The following is a 26,728-nucleotide window of genomic DNA, read 5'->3' on the forward strand; positions in this document are numbered from 1 at the left end:
TGGTAAGGGGATCGGAAAACTGTAGTGCATCTCATTATAATAGCCTTGCAATACCCTTTGGATCATCTGCATTCTGTTTTCGTTAGCTGCTACCATGATCGGAAAATGGTCTTTAGTGCATGCCAGGGTTTACTAATTGCTCGTTAATGGTTCATTAAGTTTAGTGCATCTGGCCCCTAGTGATTTAACCGGTCAGCAGCAGCTAAATTGCTTTGAATATCAGCCCCCCCCCCCCCCCCCCCCCCCGTAAAGCTTAGACCTACCTAAGTGCTATTATAAAATCAGTGCTAAGACAACCTCATTGTAACACCGAAATCAAGGCAAGAAGCCTTTTTTATATAATTGCTTGTCTGATATATGCTAACATTACATATGCACGACCTACACGTTTGTAAGTTTACCTGGACCAAGTCAAACCTGAGACTGGGAAGGGGTGAGCTTTTGAAAACTCACCCTTATGCATGTAAACTGATGCAGAAAATTTGTGTTTGCTGCAGAGCAGGTGTAAAAGTAGGTTCATAGTCTCCCAGAGGTCATTTTTAAAGCTCAGGCACACACACACACATACTGTTTTTCATATGTAAACAGTTATAAAATTACCCTCAAATGAAAAAAAACCCCTTTACTTTGTTAGGTTAAAGTTAGCACTTTCTGAAACTTTGGCTGGGAAAAAATTCCAACAGAATAAATTGTGTAAAAATGCTCTTTGCTCTTTTCCTTAAACTTAGCCCTACTGCAACAACATCCCATGGTTCATGTTGCATATTTTGGCTTGTTGTATGTTGTTTTCTCCTCTGCAAGTTATAGGAAATGAAAACCATAGAAAAATGCAGGATGATTCACATCGGGTTTACTTCAGCTTTTCTGGAGCTTCCAGCTCAACTGGCAGGAAACTTTATTGGGGCTTTGATGCTACAAGTGTGCAGAGCCTTGGTCCTAACATTTTCCCTCCATTTGTAAGCCTCCCCTCCCCCTCCCAACCTTTAACTGTGCATTGCAGTGACTGTCCTCAATCCTTCCAGATCCTGGTCTATATAATGAGGAGTTCCAGCCCAGGTTTTCTAAGTTACTGTTTTTGTTTCAGCCATATGTGATGGTCATGTGGTCTGCGTGAGCTAGACGCTGCTTGCTATTTTAGAACGATGCAGCTAAGGTTATAGTGAATACTAGTAAGACGATCTCCAGTTTGTACATGATGTCTGTTGGTACAAGGGACACTGTGCAGGAAACGAAACGCTGGCCATGTCGGCAATAGGTCTAAATGTTTAAAAGCTAAGGGGTCCTTTTACAAAGGCGTGCTGAAAAATGGCCTGCGGTAGTGTAGACGCGTGTTGTGGGCGCATGCAGAATCATTTTTAGCACACCTGTAAAAAATGCCTTTTTAAAACTTTTTGAATCGAAAATGGACGTGCGGCAAAATGAAAATTGCCACGTGTCCATTTTGGGTCTGAGACCTTACCACCAGCCATTGACCTAGCGGTAAAGACTCATTCAGTAACCGGGCGGTAATGACCTAAAAGTGTGAAATGCCATGGCGCGTGTCCGATACGCACATCCAAAAATAAAAATATTTTTCAGATGCACGTATTGGACATGCACAAAAAATGAAATTACCGCAAAAGCCACATGGTAGCCGGATGGTAACTCCATTTTGGCGTGCATTGGGCGTGCATAGACGCTTATGCGGCTTAGTAAAAGGGCCCCTATGTATTTTCAAGTTCTTCTTGAAAACGATTCGCTGATGAATAAGATTGATTTAACAAGTTTTTGCACAAAGAGTACGATGAAAATTAGGACCGATGATGAAAGGCAGCGGCAGTGAGCAATGCAAACGACAGGCTCACTTTAAACAGAACGTTTCAGAAGGTCCTTAACAATGAAGATCATATTGTTACAACTTTTATAAATATTTCAAAGGACAAACCAAAAATTCTAGCAATACAGCTGGAGGTCTTGGTATAGTTTAAATGAACTGCAGTGCTGGGTTTTTGCATAGAACTACAACTATTACCTTGCATGGCCCACTGAAGCAGATTTATCTACTGTTGAAGAGCAATGTGACAGGGGGCGGAGTGAGGTGTGAAAGGGGGCGGGGTGTGTGGTGGGGCGGGGCATAGGTCCTCCTTTTGGGGGGACAAAATATGGTAACCCTATGTAAAGGGAGCCTCAAGACCAGGCCCTGCCACTCTTTTCTCTTCTATATCTATGTTGCTTTCATGCCAAATCACATAAGTTCATGCCACTCATTTCCTCTCATTGTACCATTCTCAGATTGCCACCAGGCCTTCTTGCGATGTGGTGCAAAGGTGGTGATGACATTCTCAATGCGGTGGCTGATAGGGTTGTAGAGAGGGTCATATGGTCTTCGGGAGTCACATACGAAGCACTTCTTTTCATCCTGAGGGGAAAAAATAGAAGATAAAATTAACAGAAGTCTGTTGGCCCAGTGTGTTATAGTGATAGCACCGTGCATTGCCATTCGCATAGGCACTCACATTTCAAGATGATGGGGAGTGATGAACATAGTCCAAATGACCCTTCCCTGGATATAACCAAATAGCTTCCTCAATACTGAGCATGCTCAGCACTCACTGGCACCCTCAGAACTGAATCCTACGGACACGTGGAGGGCCAGATTGGACAGGTTTGGAGATACAATGGAGAAGCATTCACAAGCCCTAGAGGAGGACGTCCTAGTCATGGTGTAATGACAACAACTAGGGGATAATTGTATAACAGTGCACCAATATTTAGATGCCCAGAGGGCACCTAAATGGTTATAATATCCTTCCACTTAAAATGTTAGGGGTCCTTTTACTAAGCTGTGGTAATCCCCTCCGAGAGAAATTGCACTGGCTTCCTGTCAAGGATCGAATCACCTTTAAAATCTGCTCCCTAGTTCACAAAATTCTCTATGGTGAAGTCCCTGGCTACATGATTAATCTAATCATCCTACCACCCAGGAATGCATTAAGACTATCCCGTTCATACCTAAACCTTCATTACCCAAGCTGCAACGGTCTTAAGTATAAATCCACATATGCTTCATCCTTCTCCTTTATCAGCTCACAACTATGGAATGCTTTGCCAAAAACTATAAAAAAACATCCAAAACCATCTAAATTTCAGGAAATCTCTTAAGACCATCTTATTTGGAAAGGCCTACCCCAAGGACTCAGCCGGGGTTTCCACTGCTTGATATACATGAATTTTATGACAATTTTGGACACATCCACCCTTCCCTCCTCTCCCCTAGCTTCCCTGTTTCTTTCGTTCCTTCCCAATCCTCTCCATTATTTCTTATGTAGGTTTTATTTTGTATTAGCTTAATTTACTGGATTGGCTTTTGCCTTTGCGGTGTGATGTAAGCCACATTGAGCCTGACACAGTTGGGAAAATGTGGGGTATAAATGTGATAATAAATAAATAAAAGGTAGTCTTATCAGGCGCTTACATGGGTCTTTCCAACATGTTAAAGCAGCTATTGCAGCTGTAAAAATTGCTTTGTTGTATTATTCATATTAAAGTTCATACACTAATGTTGCAATTAGTGCACAGCCATCTTGAAAAATTATCGTTACCCATTTTGTAGGCAGTAAGGACTCACTTGCTATCCATGTACTAACCAGTTAGCGTGAAGTAATGTAGCTACGCTGATTAGCGTAGGAACACCCACTCTTCACCCCCCCCCCCCGACATGCTCCTTCAAAACATTTTATAAGGCACAGATCTGGCAGCACAGGATGCTGGCGCCAGGGGCGTATCTGGACTCTGGCGGTAGGGGGGGCCAGAGCCAGAGGGAGGGGCACATTTTAGCCCCCCCCCGGCGCCATCGACCCCCCCGCCCCGCCATTTCCGGACCCCCCCGCCACTGCCAGACCCCCCCTCGCCACCAATGACACTCTCCACCCCCTCCCGCCGCCGCCAACCCTCCCCCGCTGCTGTCACTTACCTTTGCTGGCGGAGGACCCCAACCCCCCGCCAGCCGAGGTCCTCTCTTCCATGCAGGCTGCAAGTTGCAATGCTTCCTGTTCTTCTGAGTCTGACGTTCTGCAGGACGTCAGACTCAGAAGAACAGGAAGCGTTGCAACTTGCATCCTGCACGGAAGAGAGGACTTTGGCTGGCGGGGGCTTGGGGTCCCCCGCCAGCAAAGATCGGCGACGGGTTGGTGGCGGGCGGGCGGGAGGGGGAGTGGGAGGTGGAGAGGGTCGGTGGTAGGGGGGCCCAGGGTGAAATCTGCGGGGGCCCAGGCCCCTGTGGCCCCACGCAGATACGCCCCTGGCTGGCGTGCATCCCACAGTACGCCATTTTAGACTGCATTGGATGTGCATTAGCGTCTATCGCAGCTTAATAAAAGGGCCCCTTAATTTCTGTCATCATTTCAGGACCACTCCTACCCTGGTCAGTCTCCAACTGTTGTGTCAACATGGCAACTTCTGGAAGGACCTAGAAATAGATGTGGGGAAAGCTAACAACAGCTGCTCTTCTAAAATGTAAGCTTGCAGTTGTAGTCAAGTAAGTTTTATAAATACATTGAATGACTAAATTGAACATAACAATTTGATTTAAAGTTGTTTCCTCCTTCAAATGAATTAGGACAAACTATTAAATTGTAATCCTTAACACACCATAATTCTATTCTCCAGCACCAGGCCACCCAGAAAGGTTTCCTCTAACTCGACAATCTGTCCGACTTACCTGAAGATGGCTTAAGATGCAGTAGGATTGGGACCTTTTCTCCCCACAGGTGGATGAGGCTCTTAGTTTGTCCCCGCGGCCAACAAGCAGGTCTCCGGTGGCAGGATAGCAGCTTCCCTGAGCGCAGCCGTGCAGATGACCAGGGTCTTGGGGCACAGCCCCAGCCACTAAGGCTGAAAGTAAGATGAGAAAAAAGAAAGTCCAGGGAGAAGATTACTACTACTGCTACTACTATAAATCATTTCTATAGCACTACCAGTCGTACGCAGCGCTTCACAATTGAACATGAAGAAAAGACAGTCCCTGCTCAAAAGAGCTTACAGTCTAAATCAGGACAGACAGACAGGACAATAAGGATAAGGGTAAGACAGACAGAAGGACACATAGGGAAAGGGAAAGGGAAAGGGAAGACAAGATAAAGGTTACAAGCAAGTGACAAGTTAGGAGTCAAAAGCAGCATCAAACAGGTAGGCCTGACATCCCACCTGATGTCAGCTCGCCTCCAGCGCTCCCCTCCCCCCCACCGCCCCGTCCCCTGACGTCATTACGTCTTGACATGAGGGCGGGACAGTGAGGGGGGAATGGAACCCTGGAGGCTGGCCGACGCCAGGAGATGTTACGAACCCAGGCAGCCAGACAGATTAGAGCCCAGGTTCTTATCACTACCATGCTAGGACAGAATAGAAGAGCAGCTTATGAGGAAGACGTCTGATCTAGTGACCGACCCAATGAAATAGACATCAAAAAAAGGGTCCATGACAAAATGTATAACACCTCTACCACTGATGTTTTGTGTGATCTTTGGCAAGTCATTTTGATGGCAGAAATGAAAGTCATTTTCATGGGTAATACAGGGGCCCTTTTACTAAGGAACGTATGAGCGTCCTATGTGTGTTCAATGTTGAATTACTGCCAGGCTACCGCTTGGCCCAAGTGGTAATTTCATTTTCTACGCGCACCCACTACATGCCGCAGAACATTTCTGGCACATGGCGCTAACCGGGCAGTAATCAGCATTGTATGCGTGCTGATGATTACCAGCCGGTTAATGCGTGAGTCTTTACCGCTAGTTCAATGGATGGTGGTAAGGTCTCAGGCCCTAAATAGCCGTTCGCCAGTTTTTATTTTGCCACACGTCCATTTTCGGCTAAAAAAAGGACCTTTTTTTGCAGGTGCGCTGAAAAATGGACCTGCATGCGCCCAATACACGTCTACACCAGCGCAGGCCATTTTTCAGCATACCTTAGTAAAATTACCCCTTAGTGCTATTTATTGCTTAACCTGTGTGCGGGTAAAGGTACCTGTATAATCGTTTACCCTTAGACTGCAGAAGTACTACTGAAGTATTACTACTACTACTACTTATCATTTCTATAGCGCTACAAGGCATACACAGCGCTGTACACCATACACAAAAAGACAGTCCCTGCTCAAAGAGCTTACAATCTAGATAAGACAGGTAAACAAACAGAACAATTAAGGGTAAGGGAATAAAGAGGTGAGGATAAAAGGACAGGGCAAGTGAGTAGTGGTTAGGAGTCAAAAGCAGTGGTAAAGAGGTGGGCTTTGAGTTTGGACTTGAAAACGGCCAAAGACGGGGCTAGACGTACAGGCTCGGGAAGTCTATTCCAGGCGTGAGGTGCAGCGAGATAAAAGGAACGGAGTCTTGAATTAGCAGTAGAGGAGAAAGGGACAGATAAGAGAGATTTATCTACAGAACGGAGTACTCGAGGGGAGGTGTAGGGAGAGACAAGAGTGGAGAGGTACTGGGGAGCAGCAGAGTGAATGCACTTATAGGTCAATAGGAGAAGTTTGAATTGAATATGGAAACAGATATGGAGCCAGTGAAGTGACTTAAGGAGAGGGCTAATGTGAGCATACAGACTTTGGTGGAAAATGAGTCGTGCAGCAGAGTTTTGGACTGATTGAAGAGGAGAGAGGTGGCTAAGAGGGAGGCCGGTGAGAAGCAGGTTACAATAATCAAGAGTTGAGGGGAGGGAGGGTGAAGGGAGGCAGGCAGAGGGCAGCAGATAGAGCAATGGGCTTCGTTTTCTATAATCAAACTAATGGTGTCTTTCTTAACAGAGAAAGTAGGCACAATGTTTGTTGGTCATTATTCCAAGTTCACCAATTACAACAAAGTGCAGACTTTTGCTTTGCTTTTTAGTACAAACCCCTTGTGTAAAAGTAATTGGGGAGGTTGCACCAACACATTATTCAGAGCTATTTAAATAGCCAGGAACGCGCTTGGCTGGTTAAATAACACATAGCCAGCTAAGTGGGAATGTTCAGAGCATGAGTGGAGGAGTGGCCTAGTGGTTAGAGCATCGATCTTGCAATCCAGAAGTGGCCAGTTCAAATTCCACTGCTGCTCCTTGTGACCTTGGGCAAGTCACTTAACCTTCCATTGCCTCAGGTACAAACTTAGATTGTGAGCCCTCCTGGGACAGAGAAATATCCAGTCTACCTGAATGTAACTCACCTTGAGCTACTACTGAAAAAGGTGTGAGCAAAATAAAAATGATAGTAGGTTATTTCTGCTGAATATTAGTGCATAGGGCCTGATTCCATATCTGGCACCTAAAATTAATGTGTGTTAGGCAATTACACCTAAGTGTATTTTAAATACCATGTGAACATCTATATACTTAGGCATAGTTCATGTGATTAAATCTAGGCATGTCCGTTTACTCCAATGAAAAGCTGGTGTAAATCCCTGCGCTTATATTTACATGCACTGGCCCATATTTCATAACAACACGCATAGATTTTGGAATGCCCACAAAATGCTCATTTGCACACCCCTAAGCATTCCCCTTTTTGCCTGCGTGCATTAGAATTTAGGCGCAGTACATTACAGAATACGCTTAGCAATGTACTCGCATAAATTCAAATTTTTGCCAATTAGTGCTCATTATTGCTTGTTAAGCGCTGTTAACAACGCTTAACAGCTTGTTAAAACAATTAATCTGGGCACATAGTTATAGAAATCACCTAGATTTACGCGCGGAACTGATAGAAACCCAAATAGTAGCAGCATTCCATGCTACCAATCCTCTGGCAAGCAGTGGCTTTCCCATGTCTATCTCAATAGCAGACAATGGTCTTTTCCTCCAGGAACTTGTCCAGACCTTTTTTAAACCCAGATATGCTAACCGCTGTTGCCATCTCCTCCAGCAACAAGTTAACTATTCTTTCAGTGAAAAAATATTTCCTCCTATTCTAAAAGTATTTCCATGAAATTTCACTGAGTGTCCCTGGTCTTTGTAATTTTTGAAAGGCTGAAAAATCGATTCACTTTTACCCATTTTACACCACTCAGGGTTTTGTAGACCTCAATCATATCCCCCCCCCCCCCCCATCCATCTCTTTTCCAAGCTGAAGAGCCTTAACCTCTTTAACCTTTCCTTATATGGGAGGAGTTACATCCCCTTTATCATTTTGATTGCTCTTCTTTGAAGCTTTTCTAATTCTGCTATATCCTTTTTGAGGTATGGCAACCAGAATTGAATGCAATACTCAACGTGAACTTGCACCGTGGAGCAATACAGATATTTTTGGTCTTATTTACCATCCCTTTCCTAATAATTCCTTCGATCCTGTTTGTTGTTTTGGCTGCTGTTGCACACTGGGCAAAAGATTTTAGTGTATTGTCTGAAATGACACCTAGATCTTTTTCTTGGGTAATGACTCAAGGTTTACCCTAGCAGCGGGTAACTGTGATTTGAATTATTCTTTCCAATGCGCATTACTTTGCATTTATCCACATTAAATTTCATCTGCCATTTGGATGCCCAGTCTTCCAATTTCCTACGGTCTTCCTGCAATTTTTCACAGTCCGCATGTGTTTTGACAACTTTGAATAGTTTTATGTCATCTGCAAATTTAATCACCTCACTTGTCGTTCCGATTTCCAGATCATTTCTAAATATGTTAACTAGCACCAGTCCCAGTACAGATCCCTGTGGCACTCCACTATTCACCCTCCTCCATTGAGAAAAATGGCCATTTAACCCTACCCTCTGTTTTCTGTCCAATAACCAGTTCCTAACCCACAAAAGGACATTACCTCCTATGAACTTTGTGAAAAGCTTTCTGAGAACACTAGCTCTGTCTATGCAAAAACGTTTAAAAAAAGTTTCACCCCAACCAGCTGCTCCTTTTCCTCACCAGCCTGTCTCATTGCAAGCCCTTCCCCCACAAACCCGAACCAGAAAAGAAGCTGACCAAGTCGCCTCTCATCTTTGTCCATAAATAAACTGGCTCCAGCTTCATGGCAGGGTTTTTTCTCTGTCTGGATCAGTACAGTTCTTGATAGAGATGCCCCAGTCCAGGGTCTCTTCCATATCACTCCATGGCTAGAATTCCTCTTATCTTTATGAAACACGCTTGCTAGGTTAATTTGTTTTTTGTTACTTTCCAGCTGTTCATTTTCAGGGGAGGATTTCTGAAGCCTGGCAACACAGGGAAGCTGTAAAGGTTTTGTTACTGTCATTGAACTAAAGGACACTGTACTCTCTCAGGCTATCCCTGTCTCTCTCTCTCTTTCCCTGTTTATCAGAATCGCTTTCCCTTTTTTCCTGTCCATTTATCTTCTCATATTCTTTCACCAGTTCATTTTATCATTTTTTCTTGCCTGCTTCTTTACTTCTAATTTATTTATTTATTGGGATTGTAAGCTCTTCTGAGCAGGGACTGTCCTTAGTTATTAATTTGTACAGCGCTGCGTAACCCTAGTAGCGCTCTAGAAATGTTAAGTAGTAGTAGTAGTAGTAGTAGATTTATTAACCGCCTTTATGAAGAGCTTCACCCAAGGCGGTGTTCAGCAGGTACAGGTTAACATAAAACTTATAATTTTGTTAACAGCACAACAATAGTAAAATAACAAAGAATAAACATAAACATAATAAATTAGGTAAACTTGAAAACAATAAATTGAAACCTAATAATAGAACTACTGTGAAAAAGTATCAAAAATGTACACATTTAACAGCACTGGAATTCAAATACCAGAGATATAATACAATGTCAGCATAATACTAATGATACACCTAATAAGCATTAGAACATTCAACCAACAGATATGATCATAAAGATTTTCTACAATACGGCTTACCATATAATTGACTTTTTCATTTCTGCAACTCTGTTTAACTTATATTAGTTTACTTTTTTCTTTCTCGTTCTTCATTTTTGTTCTTTCTGTAGCTTCATTATTCTTTGCTCTCTCCTTCCTTATTCTCTCTAGTTTTCTCTCTTTTTCTTGGCATGGGAACCAAAAGCTAACTTTCCTTCAACAACACATTTGTTACATGCTTTCAAGTGTAATCTCTTTTATAAAATTCTTCACAGTTATTCTTTTTGCTTATCAAAATAACATACATTTTTCCCAGTATCGAAGCAGCGTTTAGGAAATAGTTTTCCAGAAAGCACCAAGAAAGAGTTTTTTTAGGATGATAAAAGAGATTGAATCCGTAATCACCACCACATCTTTTAGTTCCTCAATCACTGAAAAGACCCATCTTGTTATATTCCCTTTGGAATTTGTACTTTAAGATGTCATAATGACATGTCTTTGCTTGTGTAGAATAGGGTTCTTTTCTATTCTATGTCAGCTTTGGTACAGTGCAGACTTAGGTGACCTTTAACTAAGCTGCGTAAGTGTCTACGTATGCCCAACGTGTGTCAAAACGGAGTTACCGCATGGCTACCGTGTGGCTCTTGCGGCAACTTCATTTTTGCCGCACGTCCGATATGCACGGCTGAAAAAAAACATTTTTATTTTCTGCTGTGCGTATTGGACGTGCGCCAAGTGGCATTTGGTGCACGTAGGTCATTACTGCCCGGTTACTGCGTGAGACTTTACCACTAGGCCAATGGCTGGCAGTAAGGTCTCGGACCCAAAATGGACGTGGGACAATTTTCATTTTGCCGCACGTCCATTTTCGGCAAAAATTTTAAAAAGACTTTTTTTTAACAGGTGCGCTGAAAAATGATTCTCTGCATGCCCAAAACCCATGCCTACACTACCGCAGGCCATTTTTCAGCGCACCTTAGTAAAAGAATCCCTCGGAAAGCAGTTCACATACAGTGTTGGGAGTTCATTAATGCATCAGGTAAATCTTATGAAATTAGATGTGAGAAGAACAGGGCCAGTGTTAAATATGCTGGGGCCAAGGGCAGAAATGTAATAGGAAGCCCAACATCTCACCACAGAAGGCTGTTTCTTGTTCAGCTTGGGGATCTAGGGCAATTGCCCTGTTTGAGCCTCCATAACACCAGCCCTGGAGATGAAACCCTTAGTACATAAGTATTTATTTAGATTTTGCTCACACCTTTTTCAGTAGTAGCTCAAGGTGAGTTACATTCAGGTACCCTGGATATTTCTCTGTCCCAGGAGGGCTCATGATTTAAGTTTGTACCTAAGGCAATGGAGGGTTAAGTGACTTGCCCAAGATCACAAGGAGCAGCAGTGGGGTTTGAAGCGGACACCTCTGGATTGCAAAAACGGTGCTCTAACCACTAGGCCACTCCTCCACTCCAATAAGTGTTGCCATACTGGGACAGACCGAAGGTCCATCAAGCCCAGTATCCTGTTTCCAACAGTGGCCAATCCAGGTCACAAGTACCTGGCAAGATCCCAAAACAGTACAATACATTTTATGCTGCTTATCCTAGCAATAAGCAGTGGATTTTCCCCCAAGTCCATTTTAATAATGGCTAATGGACTTTTCTTTTAGGAAGCTATCCAAACATTTTTTGAAACCTTGCTAAGCTAACTGCTTTTACCACATTCTCTGGCAACGAATTCCAGAGTTTAATTACACACTGAATGAAGAAATATTTTCTCTGATTCATTTTAAATTAACTACTTTTTCATTGTGTGCCCCCTAGTCCTAATATTTTTGGAAAGAGTAAACAAGCAATTCATTTCTTCCCGTTCCACTCCACTCATTATTTTATAGACCTCTATCATATCTCCTCTCAGCCGTCTTTTCTCCAAGCTGAACAGCCCAAACCATTTCAGCCTTTCCTCAAGGGGACGTCATCTCATCCCCTTTATCATAAGGAAACTCAGCGTTTGAACAATGACAACTCATATGGAAAGTAATTTTATAGCCAGATGCCTATTTTAAGCAGAACAATAGATGACTATTTTCTGCTATAAAACATTAAGTAGCGGAAAACACAATTTAAGGTGTAATCACTTATAGCAGCTCTAGAACTGGTGTAAACGATTGCACCTACATTTTGCAAATGTATATGTAAATTATCATATTTCATAATCCTTACGTGGATCTCCGTAGCTGGTTAAGTGTTAAATATCACACTTAGCTGGTTATGTTATTGCCGATTCCGTATACCGGGAAATTCAATGCCGGATCCCAGACATGGCCCAGCATTGAATTTCCAGGGATCACGCCAGTGGCAGTTAGTAAAACGTTGATCGCAGCTGGTTGAGTATTGAGTCCTTGAAATTGTGCTTATTTGCAATTGTGAATTGTGGGAGGAGGGGGAGCAGGTAGGTGGGAGAAGGGAATGGATGCAGGTGCGGGCCGAATGGAAGAGGATTTAGCCTTGATTCTTTCAGGAACAGCCCGGGTATGTCCTAGGGAAGGGGGCTCAGATTTCTCCCCTGAAAGTAGAGTGAGTGGCAGAAGAAAACCTTGTAAGGAGCCTGGTTTACTTCCACCACAGCTCAGTGCTAACTTGTAAAATTTTAATTAAGATAAAATGAGTTCCGAATTTTTTTGTTTATAAACTCGATGCACTGGGTTGTGCTTGTAAGGACATTTACAGACATTGCTGTGTTAGTCCACTGGAGATGAAGATCAACACAAAAAATGAATAGTATATGGGGGTATGTTTTATTGCATTAACGATCCATTTCTTGGCTAGTTTTTGGGAGTTGCACACCCTTTGTCAGGTCCCAAGCAGAATCTACAAAATACTCAGCAAATGTAGTCAGTCCAATAAAAAGATTTCTTCTTGCATTAATTTCCATTTGCTAACTTCTGTTTCCAAGCAGAAAGATATGAAACTGGCCAAAAGAGGGAAAGACCTGTCTGAAGGTTGGGTGGGTGTCTGCGGCATGCCTCCGTCATGCAAGAAGAGACTTGGAGGTCCGGTGCTTTACTGTGTGGTCTTGGTCAAACACAAATCAAGAAGTCCATGTCACACTATGGATGAAAGGGTCAGGGAGATATTCCTCCACCCCTCGCTGGTGTGATTGAAAATTGAAGTGAGGAGGGAGAGAATCTTATTTTTAGGATCTGTCTAAAGAGCTCTGGGTGGACTAAGGGTAAATTCCCATAATTCTTGCTGTTCCAACTATTGTCATATTCTTGACTCTTCACAACAATTTATAATGTGGTTTCTGTCCAACATAGAAACACAGCAATACAGAAAATAACAGCAGATAGAGACCATCAGGTTCATTTTCGAAAGAGATGGACGTCTAAAAAGTGACATAAATCAACACTTGGCGTCCATCTCTCAGAGACATCCAAATCGGCATAATCGAAATCCGATTTTGAACGTCTCTAGCGAACGTCTGTCGCAAGGACGTCCAAATCTTAAGGGGGCATATCGGAGGCGTGGTGAAGGCGGGACTTGGGCATTCCTAAGACTTGAACATCTTTGAGCCATAATGGAAAAAAGCAGAGACGTCCAAGACTAAAACTTGGATGTCTTCACCCAGACCTGCTTTTATTGCGAATAAGGCACAAAGAGGTGCCCGAAATGACCAGATGACTACTGGAGGGAATTGGGAATGACCTCCCCTTACTCCCCCAGTGGTCACTAACCCCCTCCCATCCTGAAAAAACATCATTAAAAATGTTGATTGTCAGCCTGTGCCAGCCTCAGATGTCATACTCAGGTCCATGACAGCGCATGCAGGTCCCTGGAGCAGTTTTAGTGGGTGCAGTGCACTTCAGACTGGTGAACCCAGGCCCATACCCCCCCTTTCTGTTACATTTGTGGAGGAAACAGCGAGCCCTCCAAAACCCACTAGAAACCCTCTGTACCGTTCGATTGGGGGGGAGGGAGGGAGGGTCAGGAAGGGTGGGATGGGGTGGGGTCTTGAGAGGTATGAGGGGGATGCAATGGGGACAATTTAAAATTGATAAAGACTGAAGTATTGGTTTGGCTATTCTGAACAGTTTAATAGGTGTATTAGTGTAGTGAGAGGTGTTCAGTTGGTCTATAACTAGAGCGCCACTATGTTATTAATATTTGTTTGATGAAGCATTGGAGTTGCGTTCTATTTCATTGACTGTATCATGAATCGAATGATATGTCCTGTTTCAGAATTTGTGTATTATCTACTAATAAAGACTTCATAAAAAAAACAACAACCCTCTGTACCCACATATAGGTGCCCCCTTCACCCGTAAGGGCTATGGTTGTGGTGTACAGTTAGGGGTAGTGGGTTTTGGGGGGCTCAGCACACAAGGTAGGGGAGCTATATACCTGGAAGCATTTTATGAAGTCCACTGCAGTACCCCCTAGGGTGCCCCATTGCTCTCCTGGCATGTCACGGGGACCAGGGTATTACAAATGCTGGCTCATCCCTCATCCAAATGGCTTGCATTTGGATGTTTTATACTTGGACTTCTTTGGTTTCGAAAATCACCGAAAAACAAAGACGTCCAAATCCAAGGACATCCTTGGTATTTTCGAAATGAAAGATGGACATCCATTTTTTTTCGAAAATGACCTTCTCCCCGCCTCCAAATTTGGACATCTTAGTAAAACGCCCAAATTCCGACTTAGACGTTTCTTTCAAAAATGCCCCTCCATATGGCCTATCTAGAGTGCCCATCCATACTATAACATAGTAACATAGTAAATGATGGCAGATAAAGACCTGTATGGTCCATCCAGTCTGCCCAACAAGATAAACTCATTTTACATGGTATGTGATACTTTATACCCGAGTTTGATTTGTCCTTGCCATTCTCAGGGCACAGACCATAGAAGTCTGCCCAGCACTGTTCTTGTACTAAAAGTTCTGAAGATTCTGGAATCCTAAACAGTTACAAGATTTTGGAATCCCAGTTAGTAGCAACAATCCATGTAGAACCCCAAAGAGTAACATAGTAACATATAGTAATATAATAAATGATGGCAGCTAAAGACCTGAACGGTCCATCCAGTCTGCCCAACAAGATAAACTCATTTTACATGGAATGCGATACTTTATATGTATACCCGAGTTTGATTTGTCCTTGCCTTTCTCAGGGCACAGACCGTAAAATTCTGCTCAGCACTATCAAATATCCTTTCCTCTCCCCTAAAGATCCTCTACCCCCCTGTGCTTATCCCATGCTTTCTTGAATTCAGTGTCCTTATTTCTACCTCCTTCACTGGGAGGCTGTTCCACCAATCCACCACCCTTTCCATAAATAAATATTTCCATAAATTACTCCTGACTCTATCCCCTTTCACCTTCATCCTATGCCCCCTCATTCCAGAGCTTTTAGTAAGGACTTGATTAGCTGTAATGGTTCAATATTGTGTTTTTTTTTCTTTTCACATCATTCTGTTTACTTAGCTAAGATCCAGCTGCATTAAATTGCAGAGGTTGGCACAACCTTTTAGAACTGGCTCACATTTTTTCTTTGGCTTCAGCCGTACTTTTTAATGAGCTGCGTTTCAACCTATTTAAAGTTTAAATTTCATGTGCACAGCAATTCATTCTGCTGACAAAAGGAAACTCAGCAATGGGTATACTAGACACTGCAAAAAAAACAAAAGAAGCAATCTGGTAAAAAAAGAAAAAAATTGTGGCATTCCTTATCAAGATTCATTAAAAACAAGAAAGAGTGAGAAAGGAAATATAAAACCTCAGTCCCTTCACCCCCTTTCTCAGTTTCCAAAGAGAGCAGAATGAAGGAGTTCTAGAGAGTCTCTACGCCTTGTCTTGATTTTAAAGGATGATTAGTTTGCACCTGTTATGCTATGGCTTATGCAGCTGTCTGCATCTGGAGAGCAAAAGTGCCCAGATCTTTTTGGCTGGTTTTACTTTATGACGTGATAGGAAGGGACTGTTAACCAGCGTGTGTCCTGAGAGTTTGGTGCAGACCTAATACTTCCAGAAAAGTTTCACAATCAGCCAGTGCTGGTTTGAAGCAGGCATAATGAGGGGCAAAACTGCTGCTATCCCTCTGTCCATCGCTCTCTGTCCACCCCCTTACCTTCACATACTAAGGGGTCCTTTTACTAAGGTGCGCTGAAAAATGGGCTGCGTTAGTATAGGCGTGCATTTTGGGTATGCGCAGATCCATTTCTGCCAAAAATGGATGGGTGGCAATATAAAAATTGGCGTGCGTCCATATTGGGTCTGAGACCTTACCGCCACCCATTGACTTAGCGGTAAGGTCTCATGTGGTAACTGTAAAGTAATTGTCTATGTGTGTAGAATGATTGCTGCCCGGTTTCTGCTGCTGACAGGAAAAAAATTATTTTCTAGCGCGCTTAGCAGACGCATGTAAAGAAACCAAAATGACCACCTGGGCCATGCGGTAACTCCAAATTGACATGCGTTGGGCGCTCATAGGTGCCTACACAGTTTAGTAAAAGGTACCCTAAGATATACTGCCCAATATTTAACCATCTCCTGGCCAGTTAAATAGTGCTTAACCGTCTAGCCACGATTATTCAGTGGGGGATTGCCGGTTCTCTCCCACTGATTATTTCTGGTTAGCGCTTAGCGGATAACCGGCTCTATTGCATGATGTAGCCAGCTGTCCACGAAAATTCAGTGCATTGCCAGCTAAGTTTGGTGGCCAAATTGGGCTGCTGAAGTAGCAGGCCTATCATTGGCTGGTTTAAACTTAACCAGCCAGCACTGGTTAGTTAAGTTTGAACCGGCCAAAAATGTATTTATTTATTTATTTGTGACATTTGTATCCCACATTTTCCCACCTATTTGCAGGCTCAATGTGGCTTACATGCTACCGTAAAGGCGATCGCCAATATCGGTATGAACAAATACAGAGTGATGTTGTGGCAGAGTACAGTTCATGTGTGACAGACACATTGGGTAATCGTAAGGAGGAAGAGTTATGTCCTGCACGAGCTTTGGTTACGTTATGTTGCAGAGTTAAGACATTTAAGTTGGATCGTTAGGGTATGCCTTTTTGAACAGGTTAGTTTTTAGTAGTTTCCGGAAGTTTAGGTGGTCATATGTTGTTTTCATGGCGTTTGGTAGTGCGTTCCATAGTTGTGTGCTTATATAGGAGCAGCTGGATGCATAGGTTGTTGATTTGTATTTGAGGCCTTTGCAGCTTGGGTAGTGGAGATTTAGATATGTTCGTGTTGATCTTGTTGTATTTCTGGTTGGTAGGTCTATGAAGTCTGTCATGTATCCTGGGGCTTCGCCGTAGATGATTTTATGAACCAGGATGCAGATTTTGAATGCAATACGTTCTTTGATTGGGAGCCAGTGCAGTTTTTCTCATAGGGGTTTGGCGCCTTTGAATCTTGCTTTTCCAAATATAAGCCTGGCTGCTGTGTTCTGAGCATTTTGGAGGTTTTTTTTATAATTTGTTCTTTGCACCCCGCATAGATTCCATTGCAGTAGTCTAGGTGGCTTAGTACCATGGATTGCACCAAGTTGCGAATTATTTCCCTGGGGAAAAAAAGGTTTCAATCGTTTGAGCTTCCACATTGAGTGGAAATAAACTGGATATTCAATGTAGGTTTATTTATTTATTTGTAGCATTTGTATCCCACATTTTCCCACCAATTCGCAGGCTCAATGTGGCTTACATTTGCCGTAATGGCTGTTGCCATTTCCAGGTAACAGAGTTACAAATGGTTAATGGATTAATGGAAACAGCCCTGCATTGAACATCTGGGCTCAGCACCGACCATGGGAGGCAGGCCCAGTTAGTTCCCACGGTCTGAATATCGTCCCCATAGACTATGTTCATGTTATGTTTATTCAAGACCTTGATACTGCTTAGCACACAATCAGCACTAATGCATGTAACAGTAAGAGTCTCGCCAGTATTCTATAACTTACACGCACAACTGTCGCCTAACTTAAGGTGACCCGTTATAGAATGAGGGGGTTAAAATTTATAGCTCTCTACTGACTCTGCTTAGCAGGGATGTTTCTAGCCTGAATCACTTGTAACTGGTTCTTTTATTGTTATAAAAACAATGGGCGTGGCTGAAGGCTAGTGGGAGAAGAGGTTGGACAGGACACTGCTGTGCTACGTCAACTGGAGATGACATACACCCATTAAAAACAAGTGTTGGAACAAATGTATCTGCTCCCTGGGACAGGCGGACAGGTTTTGGCGGCAGTGGGTTATATGCAACTGCACGCTGAGTCATAAGACCCAAACCTTGGAAAATCTATTATTCACTGTAGTCTCATCGCAACTCATCTTTCCTCCTTTGGGGTTACTGCCTCAAATTTTATGTTGGTTGGCATCCTGATCTGACATATTTGAACTCTGGTATGTGAGTCATACAGTGATTTGGATAGTTTATTACCTTCTGACTCTTCAGGATACCCCTAACTGTTGTAGCTATAATTACAGCTATTGCAGACCACAGACCATTTTTACAAGAAGTCAAAACATAAACAGGTCTTCACTAGCAAGTACTTCACTGTCAGAATGAGGGGCCCACCTCAGAGCACTGACGGTGGGGTTCATCCAAATATTTGCATGAGGTTTGACATATAGCACTGACACTTGCTACAATGAACTAGCATCTGCTACAAAGGTAACCACCATTTTCAGCACCTGAGGATTTTAGGTCTGTCTTGCAAGCATTAGATCTTATTATAACTCTCTGAATTTATCTGTGCAAACTGTGCATTTTGCCGCTGTACATCTGTTAATTGGTGTACGGCACCATGAACACATTTTTTTTTTTTGGGGGGGGGGGAGGTTGCCGGGATCTTGAAGCCTGGATTGGCCGCTGTTGTAGACAGGATGCTGGGCTTGATGGACCCTTGGTCTTTTCCCAGTATGGTGGTACTTATGTACTTATGTACACTATATTCATCACCCTTTCATTGGCCACCAGTAGGGTGGAGAACAAAATTTAAGATTTTGACTTTGTTCCAACTGGACATGTGAACATAAGAATAACCACACTGGGTCAGACCAATGGTCCATCTAGCCCAGTATCCTGCTTCCACAGTGGCCAGTCCAGGTCACAAGTACCTGTCAGAAACCCAAATAGTAGCAACATTCCATGCTACCAATCCTGGGGCAAGCAGTGGCTTCCCCATATCTGTCTCACAAACAGACTACGGACTTTTCCTCCAGGAACTTGCCCAAACCTTTTTAAAACCCAGATACCCTAATCATTGTTACCACATCCTCTGGCAACGAGTTCCAGAACTGCAGTATTTCCATGTAACTTCATTGAGTGTCCCCTAGTCTTTGTACTTTTTGAAAGTGTAAAAAATCAATTCACTTCTACTCATTCTACACCACTTAGGATTTTGTAGACCTCAATCATATCTCCCCTCAGCTATCTCTTCTCCAAGCTGAAGTGGTGGTGTTCCTTGGTTGGCTGCCACCTGGGGCGGATCGCTGCTGTGCACCGCCCCCCTGGGTGCAGTGTCCCCCCCACCCCGGTGCCCCACCTCAAGCCCCCTCTCCCCGGGTGCATTGCTCTTACCTTCTGGGGTACTGGGAGCAGTCGCACAGCTGTCGGCTCTGCCGGTTCCCTGCTCCCTCTGCCCCAGAACAGGAAGTAACATCAGAGGGAGCAGGAAACCGGCGGAGCCAACAGCTGTGCGGCTGCTCCCTGCACCCCTCTGCAGCGTGCACCTGGGGTGGGATTTGAATTGGCCACCTCTGGTTCTTTGGCTGCTGGGCTATGCCCCCTCCCACACATGTGTGGGTATCTGAAGAATATCCTTATGTGTCAGGTTGGCATATGCCTATATGTATACTAGTATTCTACAAGCCAAAAACAAAGAAACCACTGTTTTAAAATCACTAAACACAGGATCAAAATTAACACACCCCAAAAATAGTAAATATGAAAAGTTTATCACAAGTAAAGAATGTTTCATACACAGAAAAAGGGCTCATGCATTTGTATAAGTATGGCAAAAAGATGGAACATAAGCATTCCCAGTGGCAAATTTGGAGGAAAGCAGGGGTAGAGTTGCAACGCAAATACAGTACATATGTTATTAAAAAAAACCCCACCTGAACACCCACAGGGGGCAGTGGAAGCTTGAGCACCCCCAATATTGAGCAAAGTCCTTCACTTTATTCTAGAAGTAGTGGCGTATCCATTCAAGGTGTGTGTGTTGCATATGCATCCCCTGTCAGTCTCTCTCTCTTTTCCCTCTTGCCGCTTCTCTCCCTTCCCTTCCTGGCCCAGCCTCATAAAAATCTCACAATTCCCTCCCTCCCCCCCACCTTAAATCACATCCAGTCTTCGCTTGGGCAGCGCAAGCGCAGCAGTACCCACAGGCTGCCAGCGGCCTGCACTGGGACTGTCTCTCCGAATCAACCTACCCCTTCTGATGCAACTTCCTGTTTTCTGAAAAGGAAGGACAGTTCAGACAGAAAGCCCCAGTGCAGGTCGCAGGCAGCCTATGATTGCCACTGCTGCTGGCCTGCCCAGGCAACGACTGGAGATAATTTTAAGTTGGGGGGGGGGGGGGAATTGCCAGATCTTTTGGGGACCGGGTCAGGAAGGGATGGGAAGGGAGAAGGGAGGGAAATGCAGACGCACCCTTTGTTGAAAATTCCTGGCTACGCCACTGTCAAGAAGGGCTCATTTGTGTTGATTTTACCATCTTCAATCATTTTGAAAAGCTGGCTCCTACGCATGCACCTTCTTTAGATCAGGCGTAAAGTTGTACGAGAGCATCTTTGCGCTAGGGGTCATTGTAGGAGTTTTGTTTTGTGAAGCCATAAAATAGGCTTAAGTGGGCATCTTTTTGGACTTTCGACATAAGCACTTGACATAAAATTAACTACCGCATACCTTGACTTTATCAAACTTGTCCTCGTTTTAGCATTTATATTTACTGCTCCTCTCAGAAACCTACATTTTGCTACAGAGTGAAAGTTTGGGGTGTAGATTAGACTTTCAGCTTTGTCTGAGACCTTGGTGAGTAGCCAAACAAGGCAGTCAAGGCCCCCTGATCTTATTGCTTTGGCTCAGCTTCCACTGCCTTTCTGACTTGGAATCCCTCCAGCATAGTTAAATTAGCAGCACATCTAGAAATGCTGGAAGTGTGGGCAGGAGACAGGGATGAAGCTGGTGTTTGCCCCTCCAAGGGCGAAAACACATGCTCAGTGCATTTTTTTCTAGTGAAAAAGGTGCTGGTACTCGAATGCCAGGCCACCCTTCAGGGGTGGGGTGATCACTGAGAGACCCACCCCACAATAGCCGGGCCCCCTGAAACCAGTCACAGAATCTATGACAAGGCAGAATTGGTGTGTAGAGCCTGAGCTCTTTCATTAAATCTTGGGGACCATGGGTCAATTTTAGCAGACAATGGAAAAGGTGCCGGTACTCAGTACCCCCAAGTACTCCCTCAAAAAAAGCCCTAAATATGCTACTATGATTTCCTGTTCTGTGAAGGAGTGGCCTAGTGGTTAGGGTGGTGGACTCAGGTCCTGAGGAACTGAGTTCAATTCCTACTTCAGGCACAGGTAGCTCCTTGTGACTCTGGGCAAGTCACTTAACCCTCCATTGCCCCAGATACAAGTAAGTACCTGTATATAATATGTAAGCCGCATTGAGCCTGCCATGAGTGGGAAAGCGCGGGGTACAAATATAACAAAAAAAAATGGTAACCTTAGTTATAGGAGAATAATAATTATCTTACAAGTCAGGAGTAATTGATAGACTGAGGCCATGGTGGGAAAATCAGTGGATTGGGTGAATCTCATTCTCCATTTCCAGGATTTCTCCTGATCGGTAGTTCAGTCTTTGAGCTAGAAAGTTGGAGGGACTGAACTGCAGTCAAAGCTGGTGCACAGTCTATGCTGCTCACAGTCATAGTTTTATGTATTTCATGTTTTCTTGGGTGTCCTCAAACCTCTAGAAAGGTTTTACAGTTGGTGCACAATGATGCGGATTATCACAAGAACTTAAAAGTTTCGGGGGCTGCTGAATCTGTTTGTAGTATGCTCAGCTCCTGAAGGACTCTTGAGAGAGATTGGCAACTCCCCTCCATCCTTTGACTATAAGATGGCTAAGTGGAAGATAAAATCTAGGGGCCGATATTCAAAGCCATTTGACTGTTGAATATCTCTTCTAACCGGTCAAACAGACGCCGGCTACCTTGTGGGTAGTCGGAGGGCCGAGCTGACACATATGTGGTCAAGTGCTGATATTCAGTCCTATCTTTGTCTGGTTTAACTTATCTGGTTACTTGGCACGTAACCGGATAAATGCTGACCGTCCGCACCTACTTTGATATTCAATTCCAGTATCCAGACATTCCTAGCAACTCATTTGCTATATTGTGAATAATTGTTACTATATACCTAGGTTGACTCAGACTAGTGGGGGGGGGGGGGGGGGTGGGGTGTTGGATCATTTAGAGTCATCACAGCGTTTTAATTTCACTTACGTCTTGCCCCATCCTTGACCATCTTTAAATCTAGATTAAAAGCCCACCTCTTCAACATTGCTTTTGACTTGTAACCACTTGTACCTCTCGCTTCTACCTACCCTCCTCTCCTCTTTCCTCTACACATTAATTGATTTGCTTACTTTATTATTTTTGTCTAGTAGATTGTTAGCTCTTTGAGCAGGGACTGTCTTTCTTCTATGTTTGTGCAGCGTTGCGTACGCTTTGTAGCGCTATATAAATGCTAAATAGTAGTAGTAGTAGTAGGGTCTCTTGAGGGTTCCCAGGATACCACTGATACAAGATCCTCCCACTTAGTCTCATTTTTTGCTGAGTGTGATAAATGTTTGGTACAAAAAGCTTGTCTTAAGATAAAAAAAAAAACTCTTGTGTTCTGTACTCACTGGTTCCCCAGAATATCATGTGCTACTCAGATGCACAGAAAGATGTTCCAGTTGAAGTCATGGGTTTTGGAGACAGGCGCTACCTTTTTCTAAGGTTCTCCTATAAGCGTATCCTGTGGTGTCACTTTAACAGATCCGACCCATTTAGAGAAATTTCTTTCTGGTAAAATCCGAGTTAGATTGGGTGGGTGGAGGAGGAGTCATAGAATTGTGTGCGGGTTGTAAGTTGGGCCAATGAAGAATACTTTTCATTTCTTTTTACTATCGCATTATTTTACCCTAGCTGAGATAATATTTAACCATCTCTCTGCTGTCATGTGCACCTTTCTTTAACTTGGTCCCCTTATTTTCTAACTCCTTTTACTCTTTTACCTATCTATATGTTCCATCTTTGCTTATACCCTACACTGTCTATTAAAATGTTCTATTATGTATTGTGTTGACATTGTAAGTAGTATACTATGCCATGCTTTGTATTGTTATTTGAATATTTTTAGTGCTGTAATTGTCTATTGCTCATTTTTTGATTTATTCGTTTTGAAGGAATTTGAGTGAATTCCTTCAAAAAGGCGATAAATAAATCCTAATAAATAAATAAAAATATTTATTTCCTTTTACCCATGATGTGGGCTTAGATTTTGGATTATTGTTCCTTTATGTTGCCTTTGTGATAATTATATTTTCTTTGCTTCTTGTTTGAGATGTAAATATGCATCCAGTTTCTCCTTTTTGGGCAGCCAGCTTTGGAATGCTCTGCCAAGATCCATCCGAACAATCAACGACCATCTACCATTTAGAAAAATGTTGAAGACCCATCTCTTCAAGAAAGCTTACCCTAATGAGTATACCCAGCAGATAAGATCTGGACTGAATTCGAGGTAATATCGGAAGATCTCATTTCCCAAACGCTTAAAAGATTCGCCAAAGCTCATTGCAAACTAGATATATGCCCAAATAACCTTATGAAATCGCCCCCCCCCCAACACTTTATAACAGATCTAATGAAACACGTGAATTTTATGCTACAAAATGGACTCTTCCCAAAGGAGAAAGGAAACATTCTACTCACCCCCATACCCAAAGATGCAAAGAAAAACGCGAGTGAATTAACCAACTATAGACCAGTAGCATCCATTCCTTTAATAACCAAAATAACAGAAGGGATGGTAACCAAACAAATCACAGACTATCTAAACAAGTTCTCAATACTACACAACTCCCAATCAGGACTTCGTTCTAATCACAGTACTGAAACAGTACTAGTTACGCTCATGACTAAATTCAAACAAACGATTGCAACCGGCAAGAATATATTACTACTACAATTCGACATGTCAAGCGCCTTCGACATGGTTCATCATGGAATACTACTACACATCCTTGAATACTTCGGTATCGGAGGCAACGTTCTTAATTGGTTTAAAGGATTCCTAACCACACGCTCATATCAAGTGACATCAAATTCGATTACATCAGCCACATAGACACCTGAATGTGCAGTTCCACAGGGATCTCCCCTCTCACTGACTATATTCAACCTAATGATGACACCCTTGGCTAAACTACTATCAAACCAAAACCTCAACCCATACATCTACGCTGATGATGTAATGATCTACATCCCATTCAAACAAGACCTAAAAGAAATTTCCAATGATATTCAATTAAAACTCAACGCAGAAAAAACCCAATGCCTAATACTCACCTCTCAACACAACACGAGCAAATTCACCACCATCAAAACACTGAAACTAAATCTACCAATCTCGGAAACCCTGAAAATTCTTGGCGTTACCATTGATCGGCACCTAACTCTTGAGAATCACGCGAAAAACACAACCAAAAAGATGTTCCACTCAATGTGGAAATTAAAAAGAGTAAGACCATTCTTCCCAAGAACCGTCTTCCGTAATCTGATACAATCTTTAGTACTCAGTCATCTAGACTACTGCAACTCACTCTACGCTGGCTGCAAGGAGCAAATACTCAAAAAACTCCAAACAGCCCAGAACACGGCGGCCAGATTCATATTTGGAAAATCAAAATACAAAAGTGCAAAACCCCTACGAGAGAAGCTACACTGGCTCCCACTCAAAGAACGTATCACGTTCAAAATATGTACCCTAGTACATAAAATCATCCATGGCGATGCCCCAGCCTACATATCAGACTTGTTAGACCTACCAGCCAGGAATGCTAAAAAATCATCTTGCACATTCCTTAATCTTCATTTCCCTAACTGTAAAGGTCTAAAATACAAATTAATGCACGCATCAACCTTTTCCTATATGAGCACGCAATTCTGGAACGCATTGCCACGCAACCTAAAAGCGACCTATGAACTGACCAACTTCCGTAAACTACTAAAGACCCATCTCTTCGACAAGATATACCACAAAGATCAAATCATGTGAAACTCTTATATATTTCCAGAAATGTTAATAATGCCTTCTATATATTACTATCATGTATTCCATTATCATGCAATCCTTCTGTAACACCAAATGCCTATTCTCTTTTCATTTCCATTATCCATGATGTTTTGTAAGCCATATTGCGCCTGCAAAGAGGTGGGAAAATGTGAGATACAAGTGCAATAAATAAAAAATAATAAAATAAATAAATAATGACCCAACTTAACTTTTTAAGCCCACCCACATGATTCCTGCCCTGACGATTATTATACCTTTGACCATGTCTCACAATCTCCTTATGCTCATTCCTCAATCTCTTCCTCTCCATCCTTCCTACTCCTTACCCCTCCCAATCTCTTCTCCTTTTGCTCATCTTATCTTTGTTTACCTTTCCATGCTCAATTTACATATCCTCAAACCCCACTACTACTATGTTTACTACAACTTGTAACATTCTCCTTCAAGACTTTGTAATTCTATTTACTATGTAAGCCGCATTGAACCTGCTATGTGTGGGGAAAACGCGGGGTACAAAAGTAATTAATAATAATAATAATTGCAAATAAATACAGAACCAAAACGAAATTTACTCTTCTGGACAGGAGTGTTCATGTGCCCTGGGATTCTAAACTCCATTTTACAGATTTAACCTTTCACAAACTTCCTTGCTAACGTGCTACTGTTTGGAACCTGGAATGCCATTATACAAATCCAGATATATAAATAAAAATCACTGCTGTAATGTCAAGGTGCTTTTGATGATTGAAGTTGAACAAGTTCATTCACAGTGGTGGAATTGTGCATATAGAACTTACAAAGGGTTTTTTTTTTTTTTTTGGGGGGGGGGGGGTTCTGAACAAGACAAATATTTATTTGATTGGATTTCAGCAACAGGAAAACAAGAGTCCCGGGGGGGGGGGGGGGGGGGTGACGACATTAAACAGAGTTTCTTCATGTTTTTGCCAGTGCCAATTTCTCTCTGTCTTTCATGTTCCCCATCTCAAGGTTTGAGGCAGGAAGGATTACCATTGCTAGATTTCAAAAGGGCTGAGCTGCCTTAATTTGTTTTCCAGATCTAAAGCTACTACATTCTTGCTGCTATTATTTTAACTGTTTGTTTCCCTGCTTGCTAATAGCTGCCCCGTTGGAATGACATGGTACCATTTTCAGCAGCTGTAACAGCTGGAAAAAATACCTGCTCTGTGCAGGTCATCTCAGTCTTCCTCCTTCTATGCTCCTGAGACCCGTCTCCAACCCTCCTGCTAAAGAACTCATCCTCGCTAAGCTCTTCCAGAACGTAGACTATTTCTTCATGCTAATGAGTTATCCACATGTCTGAACTCCATCCCTGCAGTCAGAAAATCACTTTAGCAGCTGTGATGATGGTGGTACTAAGCAGGTCCAGTCCATGACCTAGCAGTGATGAAGCGAGAAAAGGACATCGCACCCAGGACAGGCCTATATTTTGCTGTGATATGAAGGCAGAATATTGATCCTTTGCCACAGAAGAGCTTAGTCTGTTTAAATGTTCAGTTGACTGTATCACTTTTTACTTCTGCATCCTACTCAAGAGTATCTATTTTGCTTTTAAAATGTCCAGTCTGCTGTCCTCTTCATGCTCTTTCTT

The 26,728-nt window shown here is 42.9% G+C and overlaps 1 protein-coding gene across 1 annotated transcript in view; it reads right to left on the minus strand.

The window, feature by feature from the left end:
• LOC115472632 (laminin subunit beta-2-like) overlaps positions 1-26,728 on the minus strand; it is a 135,860-nt gene that overhangs the window by 100,193 nt on the left and 8,939 nt on the right. Inside the window, 2 exon segments of the mRNA XM_030206953.1 lie at positions 2,263-2,398; positions 4,700-4,872. Of these exon segments, the coding sequence (XP_030062813.1) occupies positions 2,263-2,398; positions 4,700-4,872 (309 nt within the window).

The sequence above is a fragment of the Microcaecilia unicolor genome, chromosome 6, assembly GCF_901765095.1.
Source record: "Microcaecilia unicolor chromosome 6, aMicUni1.1, whole genome shotgun sequence".
Classification (NCBI taxonomy): domain Eukaryota; kingdom Metazoa; phylum Chordata; class Amphibia; order Gymnophiona; family Siphonopidae; genus Microcaecilia; species Microcaecilia unicolor.